This window comes from Mauremys mutica, chromosome 2 (genome assembly GCF_020497125.1).
Source record: "Mauremys mutica isolate MM-2020 ecotype Southern chromosome 2, ASM2049712v1, whole genome shotgun sequence".
Classification (NCBI taxonomy): domain Eukaryota; kingdom Metazoa; phylum Chordata; order Testudines; family Geoemydidae; genus Mauremys; species Mauremys mutica.
In genome coordinates this window covers 293,239,042-293,264,009 of record NC_059073.1, presented here as the reverse complement: position 1 = coordinate 293,264,009, position 24,968 = coordinate 293,239,042, and the positions used below count along the sequence as shown (strand labels likewise).

The following is a 24,968-nucleotide window of genomic DNA, read 5'->3' as shown; positions in this document are numbered from 1 at the left end:
GGGATGCATTTTTGCCTTTGATATTAAATGAAGACAGTTGAGAGAAGGCCCCAAATTGATTTAAGAGAAGCAGAGAGGGGGAGTCATTAACGGTATCAATTGAATGTCACTAGCAAGCAGTTACTGAGATGTGAGAGAACCATTATATAAAAATGAATAAAAGTAAAAATAAAGTGACCCTTGCCCACCATGCTGAGGCCTAACCATCTTATGACATTCTCTAGCCTCCCCGAGACTTTATTCTATGGGATTGAGTCTCCCTCTGAAGGACATGAGTTTTACCATATCTTGTGAAATAAGAAGCTGCTTTTGTAATGAGAGGAAGTTCACCGAGGCATGGGACGCAGCTGATTTTATGAGATACTTTGATGTTTCCCTCTAAATAGCAGGACAGAGGCTAGCCCTAAAATGAGTAGCAGTCATCCTTTTTTGCATCTCACAAGTATGCATTGGGGATACAGAAGAAGCTGATATCTAAAAAGCAACGGAGAATGTCTGGCCACTCATGGGGAAACTATGCCAGCATCCACAAAGGGTTGGTCTGTGTGTTGGCTTTCGCTCCCAGTAACACCAGTGAATCTGTTCACAATGAAAACGTGCAGAAAAGCTTGACTGTTTTTGTACTCTTTAGCTATTAAGACTGAAACAAAGCTTGCAGATGCCAGGAAGACCACTGCGAAGTCACCATCAGGTAACGTCCCTCAGTTCCTGCATCTAAATGCTTCTCTACTTGACTACAGAAATGTGTTCAATCAACATGTTACTGTGTATCTTTACAGTTGGGTATTTGTCTGCTTGATGTGATGAATATTACTCAAACGTCCCTTTCTGCTATGATTATTGCAGCAGACCTGAGCCGCCCAAAGAGTGCGCCTGCAAACTCTGCGAAGAGCAGCACCACTACCCCTACTGCTACAACCCCAGGTACTCCTGCCTCACCTGGAGTCGCCACTAGCCGCCCCAAACCCAAGCCAGCTGCAGCCAGACCCACCACAGCATCAAGTGCAACTCCAGAAGCTAAAAAACCATCAACAGTTAAAGCTCCACTTAAAACCAGCACTGTTCCCAAGCCGCCTCGCCCAACCAGCAGTGTTTCTGCCCCTGACCTGAAGAACATACGATCCAAAATTGGATCAACAGATAACATTAAACACCAACCAGGTGGAGGAAGGGTAAGTCTCCTCAATCGGCTTTTACGACTACTCATGCATTTAAGAGCTATTGGTAGTCCTCACCGCTTTCAGTCGCTCTATGCTCACTGGCTTTCCTATATTCAGACTCTGCAGAGCTCCTTTTAGGTTCCCCATGTGCACAAGGCAGCACCATTAGCATATAGAGGAAATACTTCCATGAAACCTTTTAAAGTGTATTTGGAATATGAACAAAATTTCACAACTCTTTGATATGGAGAAACAGAGCCACACTCCTGATCAGGGGACTAGCTTATGTGAAAGCTCAGAGCTCATTTATATTTGAGTATCTGTTTGAGAAGAGGATTTGGGACTGCTGAATTGTACACCAGGTAGAGTAATGTGCCACTATGTGGAAGATCTGGATTCAGGAGCAAGTCCCAGGACATACTGTCTCTGTTGACATGAGCAATGTGCTGTACGGGTTAGGCTTCAAGCAGTGGTGGGGTAGGGCAGCATATGCTGTTCTCAGGACACCCTCTGGAGGCCACAAAAAGATAACTAAGGAAGAGGGAGATGGGTTGAGAAAAAGTAGATGCCCAGGTTGAAGGAGTGGGTAGGACATAGCTTGAGGCCCTCATTTAATACAGAGGTGCTAATTGCTTTTTTCCCTGTGATTCTCTGAATGAGAAAAGCCTTGGAATAATTCTATGGAGTTCCTTGTAAAGGTCAGACATTAGACTGATTAATGTGTATTCATTTTTAATCAGAAGGCAGTCATTAACATTTCCATCCTATACATCTTGTAGATGCAGAAACATGAAACTATTATAAGACATCATATAACAGATACTCGGTCAGACAAAGTTTGGGAGTATTGAATTAGCAACCTGCCTTTAGTCCAAGGGTTTTACTTTGTGTAAAATGGAGCAAGCTGCAGCACCCTTACTTTTAATACAGAGGAGTGGTCTCCTGAAACTAATTCTCCATTCTGATCTCTGTAACCAAGGTGAAGCGCTTTTTGATGGGAGCCCTAGTCTCTGAAAGGCACACTAATTCTAAGGGCAGTCATGAGCTGCATTGTAGTATGCCATAAACCATATCACCTGCTTGAAAAAGAAGGTACCACCGAACTGTTAAAAGTCCAGCGTGTTATACCTGTAGCTGGTCATGACCTATTCCTCAGAGCCAAGAAGCCCAAAGAGTGCTCCCATGAGTATGCATTGGGGTACACAAAAAGTGAATATCTAAGTAATGACCAAGAATGTCTGGCTCTTTAGGGAAAGCTGTGCCACCATTCACAAGGGGAGAAGTAAACCAAACCTGGCTGGAGGACTTGGAAGTGAGAACCAGGGGAGGAGTGCTCGCAAATGGAATGCAAGTCGAGACTAGATTGGAGGTTCACTAACACCATTAAGGTCCTTCAGAAATCTGGTCAAAAGGAGCTCTAAAGCTCACTTTAATTTTTTAGACTGTTCTAGAATTCCAGAGGCATGGCAAGCTTTCTGACTAGATTTCAGGGCTGTCTGTTCAAGGGGCATTGTCTGTACAATGTGCTCCCTTGTTTTGTTGGATCATTTCCATTTCATAATAGCAGTGTGTTAACATAGACTGTATGTCAAAGAGAATCATTGTATTTCTTGCAGGGCTTTTAAAGTCTTCTCTGTTTATTAGGACACTCCCAAAAGAAGAATAGCTTTGAAGTGTTGCCTGTTTTACTGCTGTATTATTAATTGGTTCAGCAGGGTACAGGGCTGCTGCAGAAGCCCTGGTCTTAAAAAATTCAGCCTTGTGTGCACTCACCTTTTGTGGTGAGCACTGGTTAAAAAGTAAGAAATCAGCAGAAAAATGGGTTCTCTCAGGTTGATGCTGAGTTTTTCCTACACTACAAATCCTTATGCTGAACTAACTGCAATTTTTTGCCTTTACACCAGTCTAGATTAACTAAATCTTAATACGTAGGATTAGTCATGTTTCTTCACCACTGTACTCAGCATAATTTATAGCATGAGCCAAGTTAGGGTGGTGAGGGAGATGAGTAATGGAAATACAGTGCAGACACATCCAGCAGAACGCCTACTGTAGTAGCATTTTAGAGGTGGGAGGAAGTCTCCAGGTAGACCTGTGGAGCTAAAAAACTGTAGCATAGGCTCAGCGGTCAGGACAGAATCTGGCACAACTGTTCAGTTGTTATGAGGCTGGACATAATTCTTCCACAGAGCCTTGACCACCTACCCCACTAGGAAGTGCTAAAATTCTGATGCCTGAAGGGATCTTTCAAGAGTTTCACTTCTTTGAGTGAGACGGAGCCTTCTGCTTTACCAGTTCTAGATTTGAGATTCCATCTTGCCTCACCATTTTACCATGTTGATTTATAAAAAGTTCTCCCTGGCTACTCCAGTCCACTGCATCTATCTGCTTATTGATTTGAATTCCATCGTTTCCTTCCATCATTTCCTTTGATTCTCATGGTTAAAATCATCCTCCATTTGTCTTCATCTAGGCTAAAGTAGAGAAAAAACCAGAATCAGCCGGTGCTGCACGAAAGTCTGAACCCAATGCAGTCTCTAAAATGGCTACTACTAAAACAACTGTAACAAAAGAGGGGGCACAAAAGCAGCCCAATGGGAAAGTGAGTTTTATTTCAGTCTTTTATCCCTGAAAGATGAAAGGAAAACTTTTTTCCATTTGAGTCACTTTCCCTTCTATTTAGCTTTTATGCTTTCTCGTGTCAGTGTCACTGTTCCCTCCCTCCCCCACGCTCACCTTTTCTGCACCTTTCCTGTATGTCCTGACACTGCCAGTAAAATACAGGCAGAAGTATTTCTGCTGACTTCACATGTAGTTTTTTTCAAAGCCTGACTTGCACATTGCTTGAGTGGTGTGCTCTGACTTCACTTTCAGATGGGCTAACTCTAAGATGGGCTGGTCTTCTGTGAGGAAAACCTCCCTTCTCTCTGGATGCTGTCAGTTTGGGATTAGGAAGACGGATCAATGGTCCTGGCACTTTCAAACAAAAAATGGAGCACTGGTGACCTAATGTTCTCCCTTTAATTTTCCAGACCTAGTTTCACCAGTACTGTTTTCTAACCCCTCACAGCTAGCGGTTGCCAATTGTTGGCGTCCTACCCTGAAGTTCTGTCATGAAGTCTTATTCCCCGATCTGAGCTATGTGGGGGAAGGAAGTAGAGAAGGGGAGAGCTGGCAGTGAAAGTTTGTTAACTTGTGAGCTGGTGCTATTTTCTGCGATACCATCAGGTAGACCTTATATATGTACAGGATGGCATTGGTCTTGCTCTTAAATGTTTGCTCCTCTGAATTAGAGCCGGGAAACTGGTAAGTTTCCATGGCAGGGTAAATTTGAGGGTCCTTGTTGCACTGAATCCAGTCTACTTAAATTGGCAAGTATCCTTTGAAAAATCCATGTTGGTGGTTCTAGCTACAGGTGATATCTTCAATGTACCAAACCAAAGTACTGTTAAGAGGTAAAGCTTCCACCCCATATTTAATGTATCTTGTTGTACCATAGGTGTTTCTGAACATGCTGTACTGTAAGTGACCTCTAGGACTGAACTCGGGGACTTGTCATAACTGATCTTTTTTTTTAAGAATAGAGTTGTAGCTTTCACTTAACTTTTGAGGGTTCATAGCCTTAGGCTTTTTTGTGTGTTTAATGGGTCTGGAACTGTTTCAGATTGTTAGATACATTGTTTCTCCTGTATCTGGCTGGCATCAGACCTGTTGCCAATTAAGTTAAATTGGTGGTTTGACAACCTTCCATGTAGTTATTGCTTTGAGGATTAGGCTATACTGCTGAGAGGTTTTCAGATGCATTGCCTAGGATTTGAGTTGTTCCCAGGCAAACTGGAATAGTTTAAAACTGCAGAGACTAACCAGTGAGAAGGTCGTCAGAGGCAGTGACTTGGATCACTGAGGTGAAAGTGTGAGACTGAAGGGATGGAGATGGCCATGTTAGTTCTCACTGCTGGAATGCATGGCTGAACATGCTCTGAGGAAGCTAGCACACACAGTCTTCTTGGCAGCCAGGCGCTCTTGTATTGCTCATCTGTACAATACGCTAGGAAAGTGTTGTCCTCCACAATAGCATTTAAGCTGTCACCACTACCACTGTCTGCTTAGCTGTACTCTGCCTCTCCTTGTTTGTTCACTCTTTTTCTCTCTTGTCTTTCAAGTTCTTTCACACCTAATACTGAAGTTGGGTTGAAGTTTAACACAGCTCTTTGTTTATCCACCATGTTACAGCATCACTCCAGCCTGCCGTATGACAGTTCTAACCAGTCCTCTTCCCTTGTGTTGTTTTTCCATTCTGTAACACTCTAGGTCCAGATAGTCTCCAAAAAAGCGAACTACAGCCATGTTCAGTCCAAGTGTGGTTCCAAGGACAATATTAAGCATGTCCCTGGAGGTGGGAATGTAAGTATGGGCTCTGGACAAGCTGTCTTTCTACTAACTTCTTTTCTTGTTCTGCTTTTTTATGTAGTCTCTTGAGAATATTGTTTCAGGCAGATGAGCACGGCAGAATTAAGATTTCTGGGAGGTGTGTAGGTAGACTTTCCCCTAAACTGTACTAGGTTAAATGTGTGAGCGTATGTTACATTTCACAGCTGTGCATTCGACCCATTTCCCAGTGATCTAAAGCGAGGAGAACTTTGTATCGGAGAAGGACTTTGAAACGCTTCTGGGGGTGAAATTTTCCGATCTTTGTTTAGTTACTAACTTAAGAGTGACTTCTAACATTCAAGACTACTGGTTTCACTGGAAATAGGGAGGTGAGCTTGCTGAGGTGTTGCAAGCTAATATTGTGAGGGTTGTATGTAAACTTTGAGTACACGCTGTGGATTTCAGATGGAGGTAGTATTGCCAGGTGCCTCGAGCTGAGTGGGTGGAGTAATGCCAAATTCCATCTGGATGCTGTAAAATTATAGGCTTTAAAGACATCCTGTGTTGACCTGGCAGGTCACCTGTTTCCCAGCAGACACAGCTTGCGTTACCTTTAAAAAAAAAAAAAATATATATATATATATATATATATATACATCTGTGCCAGCGTTTGTTTACTTCCTAAGTAGTGATAGTTTCTGGGAATGCAGAGTGTGGGTGCTAGTAGCAATAGCAACTTTGCCACTGTTTTAAATAAAGAGGGTGACCGGGTGGAAGAGTCTGTTTCTTGCTGCTGCTAATTTTCCATTGTCCCTGTGCCCAACACACTGACAGCCATTGGCCGTTGAAGTTCAGAATCCCTGGACCGAGTGGGAGTGTCACCTATAGTGATGTCCTGGCTTTCCCTTCTCCATTCCACTGACTCTATGCAGTTGTGGGATTAAAAACTTATTAATGCAATGCTGTTTAAAAATGCTAAAGTAAATCCCTTTAGCTCCTCTTCCAGGATGGAGTGGGGAGGAAACCTGCATCCTTGGCCTGCAAATAGTCAACTGTTGGAGGCAAGCTTAGGGCTCAGTGCCTGGTCACCTGCTTCTGCATCTTGAGCACTTGCCACTCGCTGGATTTGGAGGCTGTAAATGCTGCCTCGAATATTGCTTGTGGTGCAGGTCATCATGCGCTGTAAGCACCTTCTTGAGAAGTATGCGTGTGGTTGTCTTCATGATTATGCATCAACTCTTGCATTCAAATTCTTTCATAAGTTACTGCAAGAAGATCCTGAAGACCTTCATGGTGGGTTTTATTAAAAACGCTTGTTAAATCAAAGGCTAGTCATCCTTTTCACAGGTGGATAACAACCTTTTCTTCCAGGCATAGGAAGAGCCCAAGGAGTACAGGTGTAATTTTCATTTAATCAGGCTTTAGTTCTCGTCAAGATTTATGACTGCTGAGGCTTTTTATATTTGTGCTGAGATTGTCTCACATTTCAGTTGGCCAGTGCTTGGCATCCATAGTATTAGTTACACATTTGTATCCTCCATGGGTTCCTAATGTTCTTGGGGTTGGAGAGTGTGTAATCACCCGTGGAGGTGATTTCGTAGGTGAACTCTACTTTGTGCTCTGCAGCTCAGTCAGGAAGATTGGGGTGGGGGTGGTCAAAGACTGGCTCATCAGCTGGTGTGTGTGTGCATGTACAATGTTGTTTTCTGGCTATGGTACATTCCTGTTTCTTACTGCTAACTTGGTCTAACTGTATCCCTAGAGCTTGGAACATAATGTTTAGATATAATCTGAATTGCTGGCACGGGTTCTTTCAGCCGTACTGCTAAAGAGCAGCTGTTATGCACCCAAAGGGGCTTTATTTTATAAACCACTCCTTTTCTGTTGATTGTTTTTTTGTACAGTACATTTCTGGCTGGGCCTCATGTACATTTTCCTCCTCCTGTTATCAACAGACATGTTACAGAATAAAACCTTGGGTTGTCGGGAATGTTTTTCACTTTACACTAAAAAGCCCATATAATAAACCACCAAACCTGTCCTCGTCTCTCAGTTTTACTGTTCTTCTGTCCCCTCTAGGGGATGTTTCCAACTCTAGGGAAGAGGTATCCTCTTTCAGCTCTTTGTGCTCCCAATCTCTCTCTTCCTGTCACCACTATATCGCTCCTCCTCAGTCCAATAGTTAAGCTGTTCACTTTAAGAACAGAGAATAAAGTGCTTATCATTTTCAGGTTCCAAATGCCCCAAAGCCAGCTTCAGGCAGCCGCTCCCAGCCGTCCATCGCCCCCAAACCCAGCCCAGGCAGTACCAATGTGAGTAGAAGAGCCAGGCTGGCACACCTGGCTTCTTATGATTGGATTTCCTTTTGTCCGTTTTGCATTCCCTCTGCTATTCCTGGGCACTGTACCAGGTGTCTACTTCTGAGGCATTTTCTGTCCAGTCAGACACCATGAGAGAGGCGTCTCATTGCATCTGCTCACAGAAACTCCCTGTTCTTAAAGTTTTTAACCATACAGCTGATAGGAATGATTGAAAAGTCCTCGGTTCCAATGCTACTCTAGTCCACAGTTCCAGTGCTCTCTCTCCTCAGTAATGGCTGTCGGGCATTTTTGGGGCAAGCAGAGTGGCTAGCAAAAGCTAGCTATTCAGGTTTGATGTTGCCATTTTTTAAAAAAAGGGTCTGCTGTGGTAGAAGTGACTGGGACTCGCTAGCCAAATCATTCAGTTACCTTCTGGGGGAAAAGTTGCGGGGGGGATGGGGAGGAACCTGCTTGCTCCGACTCCTATGTGCAAAGGTGGTGATTGACTGTCTGGGTACTGAGAAGCTGAGGTCGAAGGCTGTAGACTATTTTACTGCTTCCATTATGTTTAGTAGAAAGATCCCAAAGCATGCAGCATTAGATTTTTATCTGGAAATAGGGTTTGTTATATTTTTATAAATAAGGATTAAAAATACAAAAGCAAAGCAATAGAAATAAAATGCCTACGGTAAGTTTAAACCTAGCGAGGAGTAAGACATTAGGATAACCCATCGTTTACGGTATTAGTTACGATGAACGACGCAACATTTATAAAGTCCTGTTTCGACTTTATGACGTCAGTTTCGATTTTTCGACGCTCAATCCGACATTGTTCCTATGGGAAATTCGAGTTGCGAAGTTTTCGACTTAAAATGCGATTTTCAGGAACTGATTGTGTCATAAGTCCGAGGACAACCTGTATATTCATTTTATCCCTGTTATCAAAGGGTCTGGGTGAGATCATTCGGAATTCTTCTAAGAGCATGTGGGTTCTTTGGTGCCTTGGGGCCACCACCCTGCTAATGGAAAGTGGATGGAGAGTTGGTTAGAGAGGTGAAAAATTAAAGGAAAGTAAGAGGCACACTTCCTACCCAGAGTGCCTAAAGTTAGGCAAGTAAATCAGCACTTCACTTTGGCCCCTGAGTCTGAGAACATGTCCTTTAAAGGGACAAGTTCAGTCATTCAAGTTAGGCTTTGTCTACACTGACCAAAACGCACTAAAAAACGCACACCTCCGCTCCTGAAAGACACAAGTTTTGTCAACGAAAAGTGCCGGTGTGAACGGTGCTTTGTTGGCAGGAGCGCTCTTCTGCTGACAACACTACTGCCGCTTGTTGGGGGTGGAATTTTTTTGTCGGCAGAAGAGCTCTCTCCTGGTGACAAACTGAAGTTACACAGCGCACCTTATAGCAGCATGGCTGTAGTGGCACAGCTGTGTTACTAAAAGCTGTGTAGTGTAGACATAGCCTTAGTAGGAAGTGGGAGATTGAGACTCTTACAAGAAACAGCTGTCCAGAACCTAAAGATATTGTGAGAAATCTTAATGACTTCTTCACGGTCCTCATTCTTGTATCCAGATTTTACCATTCAAATAGGCAAGCGACAGAATCTTAGTCCAGTTCTTGCCAAACAAATGGCCATATCATAAAAGCCATCATCACTAATTGGCAACTTTATTGGCAGACTCTGTGAAGACCAAAGACTGAATGGACCATGACCACTGAACTCTCTTCTAATCCCTAGAGGGCTCCTCCAGGTCACGACTGAGAGAAATTGGCATGAGACAATATAGAGGGGGCTTATATTACTTCTGTCTGGATTGTACCTATTCTGTGAACAAACAGAGCATCGAATCCAGCACCTTATGCAAGCACTAAACTAATTCACACAGTTGCCCCTCCCCCCCTCAAAAAAAGTCAAGTTATAAATACAAAGCTTCACATGTGCACACAATGAATCCTGAAGCTTCTCAGTAGGCTCTTAATGGGCTTCATCATGGCAATTGCAATGGTTTAGAAGCTCCCAGATCTGAAGAAGAGCTCTGTGTAAGCTTGAAAGCTTCTCTCTCTTACCAACAGAAGTTGGTCCCATAAAATATATTACCTCATTCACTTTCTCTCTTTAGTTTATAAAGAGGTGAAGTCAATACTAAGGAAATACTTCCATTTTGTTTATATGGATAATCTGATACTGAATATTCCAAGCAAGGGAGGAACTAGATAAGATCTTCCCAAGTCCCGCCCCGCCACGAGTTAGTCCTATTAAAATAACTAGAAGTTATGAATTCCTTGTGGGGGAAATCTTGGTGATATTCATAGATTCATAGACTTAAGGTCAGAAGGGACCATTATGGTCATCTAGTCTGACCTCCTGCACAATGCAGGCCACAGAATCTCACCCATCCACTCCTGTAACAAACCCCTGATCTATGTCTGAGCCACTGAAGTCCTCAAATCATGGTTTAAAGACCTCAAGGTGCAGAGAATCCTCCAGCAAGTGACCCGTGCCCCATGTTGAAGAGGAAGGCGAAAAACCTCCAGGGCCTCTGCCAATCTTCCTTGGAGGAAAATTCCTTCCCAACCCCATCTTCCATGCAGCATTTTACAAATTAACCAGGCAAGAATAACTTCATTTGCCACTGAAATGCAGCTTCCTCTGGGATGGAATAGGTCAACTGTTTGGTGGCACACAACAAAGCTACACAGCAGGTTAGGGGCAGCAGCGGAAGAATCACACATGCTACTGAAACTCCAGGAGGCACAGTGTAGTTACTGAAGCTAGAATTCAGCCCAGGTATCAGGGCTAAAACCCCATTCTGGGGGAAAAGACTGAAATCTTTAATGACTTAAAGTAGCAACAGCCTTGGCTTTACATCTTTTCCTAAAGAGGACGCCTCCACCAGCCTTAGGCTAACTTCATGCTGCGACACTGGCTCATTGCTGACCCAGAAGAGGGCCAGCACTACTGCTGTTGCTGGTTTTCCGGAGGTTTCCCAGTCGGGTATTGATCAGGCCCAAATGTGCGTAGTTTGAGATTTGTCAAGAAAACAACCTTGTGATGATGTTGCTGCAGCAAATAAAATCCAGTAAATAAAATATATATATTTCCATAGCTTATCTCCGAGAACCCCCAATCCAGCCTGTTTTAGAACAGCAGTAAGACACAGTCTGAGGTGTGGCGATGCAGTCTGTCCCCACACGTAGCAGCGCATGCCTGTCAACGTGCCCTAAAGACACAGACTTAATATCAGGTGGATCCACATCTTGGTTTGTTGGCTGAAGATGGTAGAGAAAAAGTTGGAGCCTGTGGTATATGCTTGGCACCACAGTAGGATAGCCTTGCTCCAAATGGACCAATACAGACAACTTCTCTCCTGGCACTTGGCTGAAGGCCAAGACATGGGACAGGTTTAAAAGTCAAGGCTGGTGTTGGGTAGAAACAGTCTGGGGAACTTGGTGGTGGAATTGGCTTCTTTGGTCAAACTTTAATACTCATATGCATATGCCATAAGAGACACTCATTTCTGGTCACTATCCATCTCTACTGGTTTTATTCAGTACACGTCTCTACTTGCATATATTCACCCTTTGTTGGCTGGGACAGGGCTTTTGATAATACTAATGAATGTTTGCCTTTTTCTTAAGAATTCTTGAAACCTACATCAGCAGTGCTATTTGACACCTACCAGCCAGGTGATTAATGGGAAAAGTGTGGCGAGGGTAATTAAGACCTCGTTAAATATAAACTGCCCTTTGCGGTGAGACAGTGGTTTCCAGTTTCATAAAAAATGTTTCTTTGTGCTGAGTTGTTCCTTTCTGTCTCTGTAGGTGCAGATCCAGAGCAAGAAAGTTGACATTTCCAAAGTGTCCTCAAAGTGTGGCTCTAAAACGAATATAAAACACAAGCCAGGTAAAACTCTTAGTGTGCACCCTCACACTTTGCCAGTTAGTGAATGTTGCATGTCATTCAGGCAGAACCTGTGATCCCAATTGGAGCAAGTTAGGTGGAGGGATGGTATTCCGAAGGGAAGTACCTAGTTTCTTAGGGATGCAGCATGAGCTCTTGGTTAGAGAAGGGGACTGGGAATCAGGAGAGCTGATTCTAATCCTGGCTGTGAGCGTGACTTGCCTTGTTCTAAGCCCCAAATAGCAAGTCATTGTTACAGCCAAGCTTAGAACAAGGCAAGTCACTTAACCCGTCTGCCTCAGTTTTCCCAACTCTAAAATGGTGAGATACCTGCCTTTCAAGGGGTTTGAGACTTCATGAGATCCTCAGAGGGAAGGCTTTAGAGAAGGGTGAAGTAACCTCTCTCCAGTTCTCCGGAACAGATGCAGGAGACCTTTTAGTGTGTTGTATAGTAACAATCCATACTTGTTATGTAACACCTGGCCTCAAATGATCCTAAATCACTTTACTGAATGGATGTGCAAGAATTTGTTTGTTCCCCACTGACAACACAGCAGAGGCACCAATTCTTCCAATAGCTGAGATTTCCATTGGACTCCTCACTGAGCAGACCCTCTCTTTAGCTGAAATGCTGACAGGACCACAGTTACGGCTGCAGGCCAGTTGTCTGCACTTTGCTTCGTGTCAGATCAAGCTGACCTTTGAGTAAGCCCAAAGAGTATGGTCCAGGCCCTTGACTTGCTGGCTTTTTCAGTAGCAAGGGACATTCACCTGCACAGAAGAGTCCCCTGGTAATGAAACATGCCTGTGTGAAGAAAACAGAGCTCACAGTCCAAACCTGAAAACAAACACTACAAGCTAGTCTTTGTTTCCAAAGAAGTCCCCAGACCTAGCCTGAAAGTCTCTTGGGTTGAAAGCAGTTCAACCTTGTGCACAAAACATCATGGTTCAGTGCATCAAAAACTCTCTCCCACTTTGAGAACATAGTGTGACAAACTTGGCCTCTGTCTGTTCAGTGCTTTGCAGTAACAAGCTGTACGCTACACTACAATAACTGCTCTTGTCCAGGGCTGATTAAAACACAATAGTCCTGCAAGAATTATCTGTTATGACACATTTTTAAGCAGTTCTGTGTGGCCAAAATGATGGGATAAAATCCATTGGCCAGAAAGGATTCTGTTCACCCACGCAAAGCTCAGAAATTCTTTTAAAATGCTGAGGAGCGTATGTATTTAATGACGTCCCTGGAGGGCTGAAATTGCCGCCAGTGTTTGACTATATGAACAGCTTTCTAATAAAATTGTCAGAGGAAGCAGAAATACACTGCACGTCTCCTGTTACCTGATGGGGGTTGCAGCCCTCCCACATTCATTGAGAACTTGCCACAAGTCTCAAGTAGGTCTTGGGCCTCTTTCCATCCCTCCAGCAGAGTGCAGCACTGTCAAACATAGGAACTGGCTTATTTCTCTCCTTCCCCACCCCAGTGTTTGGGGAGGGTAAAGTGAGGGTTTGCTTGTTCTATGGGTCGTGCTGTTGGCTGCTCTGCTGACACAGGGTTGCCTCCTGAGCTGTTTATGCAGTGTTACTGGAGTCTGTCTGGAATGAGGCAGGTCTTCCTGCCCTAGAAGACAGTGATTAGCGGATGCAGTTTTACAATTGCAGCTGATGGAGATGGAGAGGGAATGGAAAATAAGTGAACATAAGAACGGCCATACTGGGTCAGACCAAAGGTCCATCTAGCCCAGTATCTTGTCTTCCGACAGTGGCCAATGCCAGGTGCCCCAGAGGGAATGAACAGAACAGGGAATCATCAAGTGATCCATTCCCTGTCACCCATTTCCAGCTTCTGGCAAACAGAGGCTGGGGACACCATCCCTGCCCAGCCTGGCTAATAGCCATTGATGGACCCATCCTCCATGAACTTATCTAGTTCTTTGTTGGACTAGATAAACTAGTGGGGAATGCAGTGAATGAAAGGGAGTCAGAAATCGTACACCAAGATCAGGTCATGGATCCCTTGCAAACATCCACATAAATAATGAGATGAGGTTGCCAAAGGACATGGAGGGAGAGGTGTCTGCACATGTATGTGAGTGGGCAGTTAGAGGATGCAATCAGAAATAACCTTGACATTTAAACGTGGAATGACTGTACTCCTTTGGAGGAGAGAAGATAGAATCACCTCTGATACAATGAAGGTGGTAATGTGCAGTTCTTCCTACATACTCGTCCTAACATACAGCATTCTCTGCACAGGGGCATCTCCAGGGTGGAACTCATGCTTGCTTGTGTTGTGGTTTTGTATGCAGAGGTGGAGTTCACCAACTTTCATCTTGACAATAATCAGATTTGAGCCCAGGCCTCAGTTGGTGAAAGGCTGAGACACTTAATGCACTGTTCCACTCTACCCCCTGCAAAGTAATTGGCTTAACGCAAAACTCTGGGGGTGGGTTTGGAGCAGGTGGAGGAGGGAGGTCCTGGGTCAGACTCTGCTCCAAGTGCTCCCCTGTTCTGAAACCAATAATGAATTCCATCCGGTTCTCTTGCTCCAGGGGGAGGAGATGTCAAAATCGAGAACCAGAAGCTGAACTTCAAGGAGAAGGCGCAGGCAAAAGTGGGCTCTCTGGACAACGTCGGACACGTGCCAGCAGGAGGCACGGTGAAGGTACATTTCATTCTGCTCTGTGAGAGAGGTTTTCTTGAGCTCAGTTCAGCTGCCTGTCTCATTGCTAATGCATCCAGCTGCCCCCTTGAGTCAGCCTGTGGCCATTTACTCATTCCCAGCATCACTTCCATAATCACTCTGTCATTAAATCTAGAAAACAAGGAAGGGCTAAATGGGAGAGAGCTCTGAACCATGTCAGTGTCCATTCCAGATGGGTCCCACTGCATGTCTCTAGAGGAGCAGTTCTCAAGCTTCGTTGCACCACAACTCCTTTCTGACAGCAAACATTACGACACGATCCCACGTAGGGCTGAAGCTGTAGCCTGGGCTCAAGCCTTGGGGCTTCGGCTTCTGCTCCAGGCAGTGGGTCTCGGGCTTCAGGTTCAGCCCCGGGTCCTAGCGAGTCTAACGCAAGCCCTGGCGACCCCAATAAACCGGGTCACGATGCAGAGTGTGAGAACCCCTGCTCTGAGAGAGCAGCCTGATTAACTTTGTCTCCCTCTCTCTAGAGGGCCTGAGAAGAGGCTTAATCTTTTAGGCTAGATCTATAAACAGGTCCATTGTTGCAAGGGTGAGAGGAAAGCCTTGCGTCCGACTTTTCCTCCCTCTGTTGTGATGTTAGAATACCAGCTCGCTAGTCCTGGCTAAGTGTTTGTGTAACTTCCTTATTGCACCCGTCAGAGCAACCGGAATGGCTAGTTGGAAGCTCTCTCCCAAACAGAGCTGCTGAGATCAGTGTGTGCTGTGGGCTGCAAATAGGCATTTTACTGCATCAAGGAATCTGTCTGGTAGAATCCTCCATGGGTGGGTTTGACCTCATACTAAACCCAGCTCTTGAACCCTTCCTCTGGAAAACTGTTAGGATGAATTCTTGCTTTAGAGTTGGGATGCTATCTTGGTACAGCACTTCTCTGCCACAAGGACATGAAATAATTCCAACTACCCTCAGCCACAGCTCTGTAAATTGCACTGGAGCATCTCTCAGCTTTACTACAGCCACGAGGCGTCTGCTGTTACGGGTGGGAACTCACCCCCACTTTGATGACCTTTTCATTATGAATGTCCAGGCTAACATACCAAGCCATGTACTCATGAGAATGGAGCTGGAGTTCACATATTCAGGTAGATTCATTGGCACCAGAGGTTTAGTTCTAAGCCCTGTGGCATAGGAAGGAAGAAATCCTGTGTTCCAGCACAAAAGCCAGCGTCATCTCGGCCACTGGGGAGAGCACTGGAGAAACACATCCCTTTCCAAATGCTTTAGCTTTCCATTGTCTCAATCCTGTTTGTTTGTAACTGACATTTATGTTGTGGGAGCACCGAGAGGCCGTCTAGATTGAGGCCCGTTGTGCTAGGTTCTGCATCAAACAGGATCATAAACAGTCCCCGTTCCGGTGTCTGTGTAGGATCTGGGAGACTGGCATACATGGCAGGATTCACACACAAACAAGGATACAAATAGACCCCATTAAAATTGAGACACTGCCAACAATATTTATTTAGGGAAAAGTAGGATTTTTCTTCCACTTTTGAATCCTTTTAACTTAATTTTAGCTCCCAATCAGACTTTAGCAGGCAAATGGCTTTAAGTAGGTATAAAAGTAGTTGATGTATTAGGGTAGGGGTTGGAATCTAATCCCTGTCCTATTTTATGCCAGGCTGTTCCAGCTATTTCTGCTCTACGGTAATTACACTAGTGCAGTTTGCTGATGGCCAGTGTTGTCCAGTGGGGTCGGGTTCCATAGATAGTGTCTCTGTCACCTCCACATGCAGTTTGCTTTGTGATTTCCCTGTCAGAGCTGGACATTTGCCCAGTACCTCTTCCCTCAACACCTGCCGTCAGATCTTACCTATCTCCGTTGCCAGGGTGTGAGGCAGGCCAGACTCCAGCTTGCTCATCCATAGCTCTGTGGGCTGTTCCGGGCTCTCGGGGCTCAGACCTTGTTTTAAATAGTAAATCACAGATGCGCAGACCCGAGTGAGAGAGGTACTTTTCTGACTAACTGCCCTTTAGTGGCCTGTCAAGGGGTCAGGTGCAAGACTGCTGGGCTTGCTCTGCTTGTGGCAGAATGGTGTAGAGGTGGGAACCTTGCAAGTTTCTGTGTGTTTTTCTTCAGAATTATCTAGGTACCAAAATTATGGTTGTGTGCATGTGGGTTTAACCCCCCCGAAAGGGGGTCAGAGGGATGCACTGTCTGTCGAGGCTGCACGAGGCTGGTGGGGAATTGCCAGCTATTGCTAGATTTGCAGCCCCACTAGGCAGTGTAGGAAATGGCCATACCTATAGCCAATAAGATCTCTCAGCCCCCACTCAGATTCTCTGAAAGGAAACAGCAAAATCCTTGGTCCAAATGCATTCCCTTGGCCGCTTGAGGAACCCATTTTGTAAAGGCTTTCACCAAAGGAGCGTGGTGAGCAGGAGCAGGATGGTGGCATTCATCATTAGAGTCAGGCCCATCCACAGCGCCCCTCGATACAGAGAGTGCACAATACAGATGAGTTCTGTCTGCGGTGCTCACTCGGCCCGTGAACCCAGCCTGCTTCCAGATGGTGTCTCGTCTCTGCCCAGCCCCCTCCTGTGCTGCTAGTCACATCTGCTGAGGGGCTTTTCCGATAATTCTGCATTCCCCTGAAGAAGCCACAGCTCTAACTTAGCATGTTCCCACAGCAGTGTGCTGGAAATCGGTGATTCCAGATAGGATCACCCGTGTTACGGAGAACATGCCGCAGAACAGAGCTGCACCAAATGGCCATAGACCCGCTTCAGCCAGTATGGCAAGGATGTGGTCTCCTGGGCTAACTTGCCTTCGTGGCTGTCGGATCCACTGTGCGTTATTACTCTGGCAAGTAAGAAATAGAACCAGTCAAATCAAGGAGACTCTCATTGCAATATATTCAGATCACTTATTTTCACAAGTCCCTTCGCTTTTAATCCTGCAGGGTAATGCTTGGTCGTCTTCTCCCGGGTGATGGTGTCACTTGTTCTAGCCTGGTACTGCATGTGAACGTACTGCGCGTTCCATGGAAGTGACTAGAGGTTGAATAATACGAGCGCTCATTCAGTGACTGCTATGAGCTGTGGCGGGGTGCCAGTGAGGTTTTGGGAGACGGGCTGGGGTTGTGGGTTATTGAAGCGTGTCACTGCCAGATGTTGCTCTGATTGGAGAGCTGCTCAATACAGGTGGGTTTTCAGGAAACTGAAGAGTGGATTGTAGCACTTCTCTGCTCCATTTCTAACCACCCCCCATCTTGGTGCGTGCGGAGGGGGGTCTCCGTGGGACCCTGACTGGAGTTTCTTCGTTTCACTCCATTTCATTCCCATCCTTCTACTGACACGTCATTGTCCTCCCCGACCCCATTGTTTCATTATAGCCTGAGGGGAGCGAAGAGGCAGCGCTGCTGGCTCAGGCCCCTCAGAATGGAGATGTGGCAGCGCCCCAGGCAGACAGTGAAATGCGGGAGAATGGAGTCGGGCCGACGGCGCCCGCTGTGGGTGGTGGTGACCAAAGGGAAGTTCAGAGCTTCGGCACTCAGATCCAAGAAACAAGTAAGTGCTCGTGCCTTCCTCTCTTCTCAGCTCCGCAGGGCGGGGCGGGGCGAGCACTCGCAGCAGGGGCGGAGCAGCCTGTGGAGGTTGAGCTCACGGATTTAAGCTAAAAGTTACAGTTTTCTATCAATATTTTGCCATATTTTTAATGAACAAAATTGCCTTTTATTTTCCAGGCATCTAATGATGACATTATGGTATCATCCTCCGCCCCCCTGTCCCCTCTCCCCTCCCCCGCTCCCCATCTCACCTACCCCCTTGTGTCGCTGCAGATTGAATGCCACAAACTGACGTTCCGTGAGAAGGCCAAGGCTCGCACGGACCACGGAGCAGACATCGTCGTCTCCAAATCCCCCAACCTTTCCAGCAGCACTTCCCCCTGGTGTAGCACGTCCGTCAGCGAGAGCCTGGGCTCCATCACCTCCTCGTCACCGTGGCAACAGCCAGCTCCCCATGCAAACGACCTTTCTGCAGTGCTTGTTCAGCAAGGCTTGTGACTGTCCCCACCCACCCCGTCTCCCATGTGCTTCTCAGCTTGGATCCCTTAACCTGGCACTTGGCTTTAGGTGGGAAGGGGACAGCGTTTTAGCAGGGCTAGCTTCCCTTTCAGTGGTGCTGTCTATCAACAGGGAAACGTAGTTGTTCACCCAGACAGCCCAGGAATCAGGTTCATTTCATCGTGACACTGGCTCCGCCTGCCCCAGTGTGTCTCAGGCTCTGGTGATCCCGTGTTGGGTGGAAAGGGGATCCTTTCCTCGCCTCACCTCCAATCCTCTTGCTCTTAGGAGGACACCAGCGTGAGTCTGAATGACGTGTTTCTTAGGGACAGGCAGCTGGAGACCTCTAGACTAAATGTGCTTAAAGCCACTTCTCATTCTGGGGAGGGCGCAAGCCTCATTCTATGGCTGCGTTTGGGCGGAAGTGGTGGGGCTGCGCTACGAGTGGCCAAAGCCAGGCCGGAGTTAATGGGGATAAGCTGTGATCTTTCTCTTTTTTAACTTTTCCTCCTGCTGCTTCAGTTTCGGCTGTTCCTATTTAATGATTATCGATATTATACACACACATTAGGCTGTTTTAACTGTTGACTTTAACCATTTCATTTTTTTTTTTTGTGACGAAGTGTTGATGATTTATTGTGCTATGACCATGCTAAGTTTCCTTTTCTCTCTTTCCTTCTTTTCCTAACCATAGGAATAAAGACATTAACCGCTGCTGCAGTGCTGGCTTCTTATCGACATATCCAGCAATTGTAACTGTTGTTTTTCTTTGTGTTGTTTTATTTTAAATATTTTAAAATGATGGAGCAAATTCATGGGATTAAGCCATGTCTGAAAGGAAAGGCATAAGAATGTGCTTTTAAAAAAAATCTCTTGCTGTAACAGTTCAACTAAGCCTTGTATTGACTGCAACAAGCGATGCTAAGGGGATGCTTAGAGAACCTCCTATCAGGGTCAATAACCAAGCCCTGGAGGGATTAACAAAGGGCGCAAAGTATATTTATTAACTCGAATAGCCACAGACCGTTTGTTGATTGTTTTTCTTTGCCATGGTATCAGGCCAGAGTTAGGGTATCAGGCCAGGGAGCTGCTTCGAGAACAGTATGTTGCAGGTTAATGCAGGGTGTGAGTTCTGAGGCAAGGGATCCAGTGTGATGTGTATTATTTTTAACAAAGGTTAAATGTAGGGGTAAAGAGATTACCTGGCTAGATGCAATCTGGTGGGAGGCTAGGATGGGGAAGAAATGAAAGGCTGCCTCTCATCCGGGGAGCCAGAGAGGGAGAGCTGAATGTCTGGGAAGGGTTGGGAGGGGTAGAGTAGGCAGGCTTACAATACGAAGGCGTTACAGCCCTGGCTCATCAAGAGATCACACACCATTGTGCTTTGAGCTCCTTGTTTTATGTTGCGAACGACACTAAAGAAACAAAATGTATATTAAAAAAAACTGGTGGTCTTGAGTCATCAAACTAACTTTAAAGCAAAAAGCATAATAACAAAATACAGGGATCAAAGTTAACTGAAGACAGACTTCTGCTAAGGGGGCTGGCCTACTTGAAGTAGGGGGGGGGCAGAGAGGAGCCCACATCTTCCCCTGCTTGTGGGAATATTTCTCTTTGGGAAGCTGACAATGACACGGTAACCCAGAATCTGTATTTACACACGAAGATTCTTATTGCACTTGTATTTTTTTATATTAAAGTTTGCATGATTTCTAATAAAATGGCATTAAAATGTAATAGTTTGCATCCAAGTGGTCTGCTAGTCTTGTAAGTGCTTTTTCCTCTAAATACAAAATTGAATAAACAATGCAGATTTGCACCTGAAAGGGGCTGTTATATATACCCTGTTCTCTCCATAAAACTCCCTCTGTTCCCCTCTTCCCCATCACTACCACCTTTCCTCTCCAATTCATGCCACACGCACTCTGCCCTAAGACCAGGGAGAAGTTGCTGGGCTCATCAAATTCTCCTGCCCCCTGTGCTTGAAAGTTCCACATAGTTGTTTACATCTCTCAATGCTTGTTTTGAGGGCCCATCCTGGTTAATATTCTCGTAACCCTCTTTGTTCTTTCCTCCAACGTTTACCTTGCTCTGGAGAGGTGGCCGCTGGAGATGTAGGGCTGAGGCTGCCCAGCCAGAGGCAGCCGGGGCAGCACCATATCCAGTAAGCCAGTAATAGCCAGCCCGTCCATTGAAAGACTGCTCCCAGGGGGGTGGATTAAGAGGTGGCCCCATAGCCAGTTGCTCTTGTTGTCCTGCTACCTCAGTAAGGGAGGAGAACGTATTTATGTCAAGCATCCCCCCAGGGTAAGATGGTAGAATTGCGTTGTGATGCCCTGAGGCACCGTGACAGCTGCTCTGGCTCTGCAGGTGCTGGCTCAGCTCTTTCCTGACGTTCATAGAGACCCATCCACCTGCATGTACCCCTCCCGGTATATATCACTGCCCCTTCTCTGATGCTTCCTACGTTTTGTTACTAAATTCTAAACACCAGCAAGATCTCTTTAAATCTGTGAATTGGGATTGAGCGGGAAGGGGGTATTTGAGCAAGAGACATGGTTTCAAGAGGGAAGGTTAATCCCCTTAACAGGAAAAGGCACAGACTTTGTTTCCCAAAGCAATAATGGAAGTTTGCTCTGAAATAGGAGACCTGACAGGGCTGCACTGGCTGGCGCATTTCTGCAGTAGGGTAGGTGCACATCACCCAATGACAATCTCTCAGTCCCGTGTCTGCAGGTATGTGGAGCTTCAGCTAAATTCCTGTTTAACACCAGATGCTGGGATTGGTGGTAATCTGAAGTCCGGCTTGGGACTCCCCTCCAGACCCAGGAGTTGAGAAATGTGCACTAATGAGTGAGGTTCCTGTGAGGGAGCAGCTGATAACAGACTCCAGCCACGTGCTCCAGATACATATGGCCAACGCTCATTTGTTTTCTTCTGAATGACTCGGAGAGAGGTGGAAGCTGAAATATCATGTTCTTTTCACTGCATGCTGCTAGACACCGCAGGGAAGAGTAAAGCCATTGAGGCAGGATGTGTCTGATGGGCCTTTTTACTGATGTCATAGGGCGGCGAGTGTTTAGTTTGGGGGCTCCGATAGGAAGGCAGATAGCAACATTGCACTTTATGTTCTGAGATTACAAAAAAAGAAAAAAACCTGTTTTGCCAAGAGTTAAGTTTTACCTCCTCCCCATCCCTCTTGATTGCTTTTCTCTGAGGAACTGGTCGGTCGATAAGCTTACACAGCATCGTAAGGTGGCCGCAGAGTGAAGGCCTATCTTGAAATGTGCACAAACCATCCCAAACTCTCACAGGTTTCAGCTGAGCGCTAAGAGCTCTCTGTGCTTCTGTGCCACTTCTCTCTAACACTTGTTGTGCCTGTGTTTAGGTGACAGACTAGATCCAGATATACCAGTTTGGTTTTGCTAGGACAGCTTCAGTTTTACTAAGAATTTTGTATTTTATTTTAAAGAAATAGCTGTAAGTATTGCTCACCTGGGAATAGTTGTGTGTGGTTGAAATGGCTGTGATTTCCTATATGGAGGGATGGGAGCAAGTGCTGAGTTACGCTGAGACCTGAAAATGAAAGCTGCGGGAAATGTTACTGGCTATTCTGCAGCAGGTTGGAAAATCTCTGCGAGAAGCTGAAAATCCCGTTAGTCCTGGTTTGCCTTTAAATATTTGGGACATTGACCCGCTAATTGAAAACTCCTGAGCTGTTGCCCCTCACGGCTCAATGCTGCTTCCATTGCAGTCAGCCACTGACTCCTGTGGGAGCAGGATCGGCCCCCGTGCGGGGAAAGGCTTCTGAGCCATGTTGACTTGCGCTGTGCGAAGGAGCCAGAGTTTCTCTCTTCAGCTGCATCTTCTCCAGATGACACATGTAAAACAGAAGGCTTCTTGTGAGCCGGGCTCCTCCTCCAAGACATCAGGGATGCCAGTTGGGTGGGGTTCAACTGGCAGAAGGCAGCGTAACGCCAGGGATCTGTGTGTATTCTTGTTAGGGTTGATCCTAGGACTATGTGGTAAATAAATTCCATTTTGAAAAGTAGTGAGTTGAGTCTGAATTAAATGTGGCTTGAATGTAAATGTTCCTGGCCTGAGAGGCCCTTGTAGACGCAGGGAATTCCTCTGGTTTCTCAGGTATCTGCAGGAAGCTGGCATGGCTTGGCACAGCCAGGGGACAGGTGGGGTGGGGTTAGCGTTCTTTTCCCTGGTGGCAGTTGGGTTGGGTTTCATAAGCACGTCTGACAGGAAACTTTAGACTACAATGGACTTGACTCACGATGGATGGGGCATAAAATCAGCCTGCCGCCGTGGTCTCGGTGCTGAGCAGCCCCGTCTCAGAGTGTGATGGGCTGGAAATGGAGATGCGCCCTGCTAGCAAGAGCAGCTCCATTGTCGCCACGGCAAGGCTAGATGGGAATGTGTCCCCTAGGGCCATGACAGCTCTCACCTCTGGGGGAAAAGGAATCTTTTTCTGGGCTTGTGGTCAGTGCTGGGATTGGCTTTGAGAAGTCTGTAATGGCTGAAGTGGTGAAAGGCTCCGGTGAGGTTAATAGGCTCTTTGGAAAGTGACTCCTGCAGGAGCTGGGAGGTTCCTTTTCTGTGCCGACTCTTGGTTCCGCCTTCCATACTTGAGCTCTCTAACGCACCAGCCTGTTGCATTGGGATGCAGTCAGGCATCGGTGGGAGCGGCTGGGGCTGGCTTCTCAGTGCCTGGGGACTGTTTAGTTGACAGTGGAGCCTTGCATCCCATTGCACATCAGTGACATACACAGTTCAGTGGGGCTTTAATACTGTAAAACAAAGGACATTCAAATGAAGTGGATGGACTCAAGGCCACAACAGCAGAAGGCTGCATGGTCTGGCTGCATTGGCCTTTGCTGTTACGGGGCTGCATGTGTTCTGCTGTGCAGCTCCTGCCCCAGAGGCTGGGTTACAGCCTGAATGTGCCTCCCGTTGTCATTCTTGGTCCTATACTGCTAATTGAATGTAGTTCTCTGTGCTGACCCTTGCTGTCGTCCCCTGTACACAGCGTAGTGCGTCAGTGTGAGTGAAGCTCTAGACTAGAACCATTGTGTGTTTGGTGTCCTCTGAGCAGAATTTTGTTCTCTGACGTGATTGAAACACGGCTACTCAGTGTCTTCCAGATTCTCGAACTGCCAGGATGTCCCATGTTCTACCACAGGTGACAGAAGGAAGGAAAAGGCCAAGACCTCTTTAGCCTCAGGCCATTTCCTTTTTAGTGCTTTTGCTGGAGCACTGTGCGAAGGCTCAGGAGGAGGAGTAACCAGTTAGTTGGCTGGAGAACAGTGTTGTCTTTTTGGGGTGGAAGAAATGCCATTCTGCCCAAGTCTGTGCAGTGGTGGTGTCGCCGTGTTGGTCCCAGGATATTGGAGACACAAGGTGGGTGAAGTCGCATCTTTTATTGGGCTGACTTCAGAGCATAAAAGCTTGTCTCTCACCAACAGAAGTTGGTCCAATAAAAGATACGAACTCCCCCACAGACATTGTCACTCCACCCAAGGGCAGTTTCAGAGTGGGCGGGGGGCGGGGGGGCAGGGGGGAAATTCACAGGAAGATTCTTTGCTTCACGGAGGAGTTTGACAAGCAGTAGAAGCCAAGATAAATATAGAACTATGGAAGAAAGCTGTGGAAAGCATCCTCCACCTTTTGTTGCCCTTTGCCACTGATGATCTAGCTACAATATATATTTTCCTTTTCACAAAAATCTCTCTCACACTGGATGCCATCCTGTATTAAGATCACTCAAGACTCCTTTATTCCAGCCCTCTGCTGACTTCCCTTTCTGGCACTTGAAGGCTCAGTAATCCCTTAACATAGGTACATGGTGGAAAAAGCATAGAAGGAAAGTGAAGGGGGTGGACTGAGAGGCAGGTATGCTCTGAGCACAGGACTAGGAGCAAGGACCACTGGAGTTCTAATCATGGCTTCAATACTGTCTCCCTCTGTAGTCTTGGGAAATCACGTAACCTCTTGCGCTCAGTTTCCTCATCTGCAAAATGGGGGCAATAATAGTTACCTCGCAGTGGAGGTGTGAGGGATGATCAGTGTATAAGGTGCTCTCTAAGGGTTAAGTATTAACATTTTTGTGTTGTAGGAATATTATACAGAGGTTCCTTGCGCATCACTTGAGATGCACCATAATGACCGAGGAGAGCACGGAGCTGTCCAGCTTTGGCAGCGACTGTGCAGTCAACTGTTGCTGTAATGTTGAGTGATACAAATATTTCTATAATCTAGAGGGTGCTGATGGGGAGGGGAGGGGGGGAGATTATTGCATGGATGTAAAGTCTGAGACTCCGGCTACTAGGGGGAGTGCAAACCCCTGGTACTGACGCCAGGGAGTGAATTCGTACTGGTTTACTTCTGCCTCTGTTTCACCCTCCTTGTTGACTGTACAAGACTGGTGTCTCCATTAGCAACATTTCCTGATTTGACGTTGTGATTCTTACTATTGTAAAGGATTGAAATAAAGCTTCTAGATGTTCAACCTTG

General features: G+C 46.1%; 1 protein-coding gene across 1 annotated transcript in view; it reads left to right on the top strand.

Annotated features, from left to right (window-relative positions):
- MAP4 (microtubule associated protein 4) overlaps nucleotides 1–24,968 on the top strand; it is a 268,981-nt gene extending 244,013 nt beyond the window's left edge. Inside the window, exons 20-27 of the mRNA XM_045004160.1 lie at nucleotides 632–691; nucleotides 847–1,172; nucleotides 3,634–3,762; nucleotides 5,472–5,564; nucleotides 11,659–11,740; nucleotides 14,290–14,402; nucleotides 17,775–17,949; nucleotides 18,222–24,968. Coding sequence (XP_044860095.1) covers nucleotides 632–691; nucleotides 847–1,172; nucleotides 3,634–3,762; nucleotides 5,472–5,564; nucleotides 11,659–11,740; nucleotides 14,290–14,402; nucleotides 17,775–17,949; nucleotides 18,222–18,226 — 983 coding nt within the window. The 3' untranslated portion in view covers nucleotides 18,227–24,968. The remainder of the gene's footprint in view (nucleotides 1–631; nucleotides 692–846; nucleotides 1,173–3,633; nucleotides 3,763–5,471; nucleotides 5,565–11,658; nucleotides 11,741–14,289; nucleotides 14,403–17,774; nucleotides 17,950–18,221) is intronic.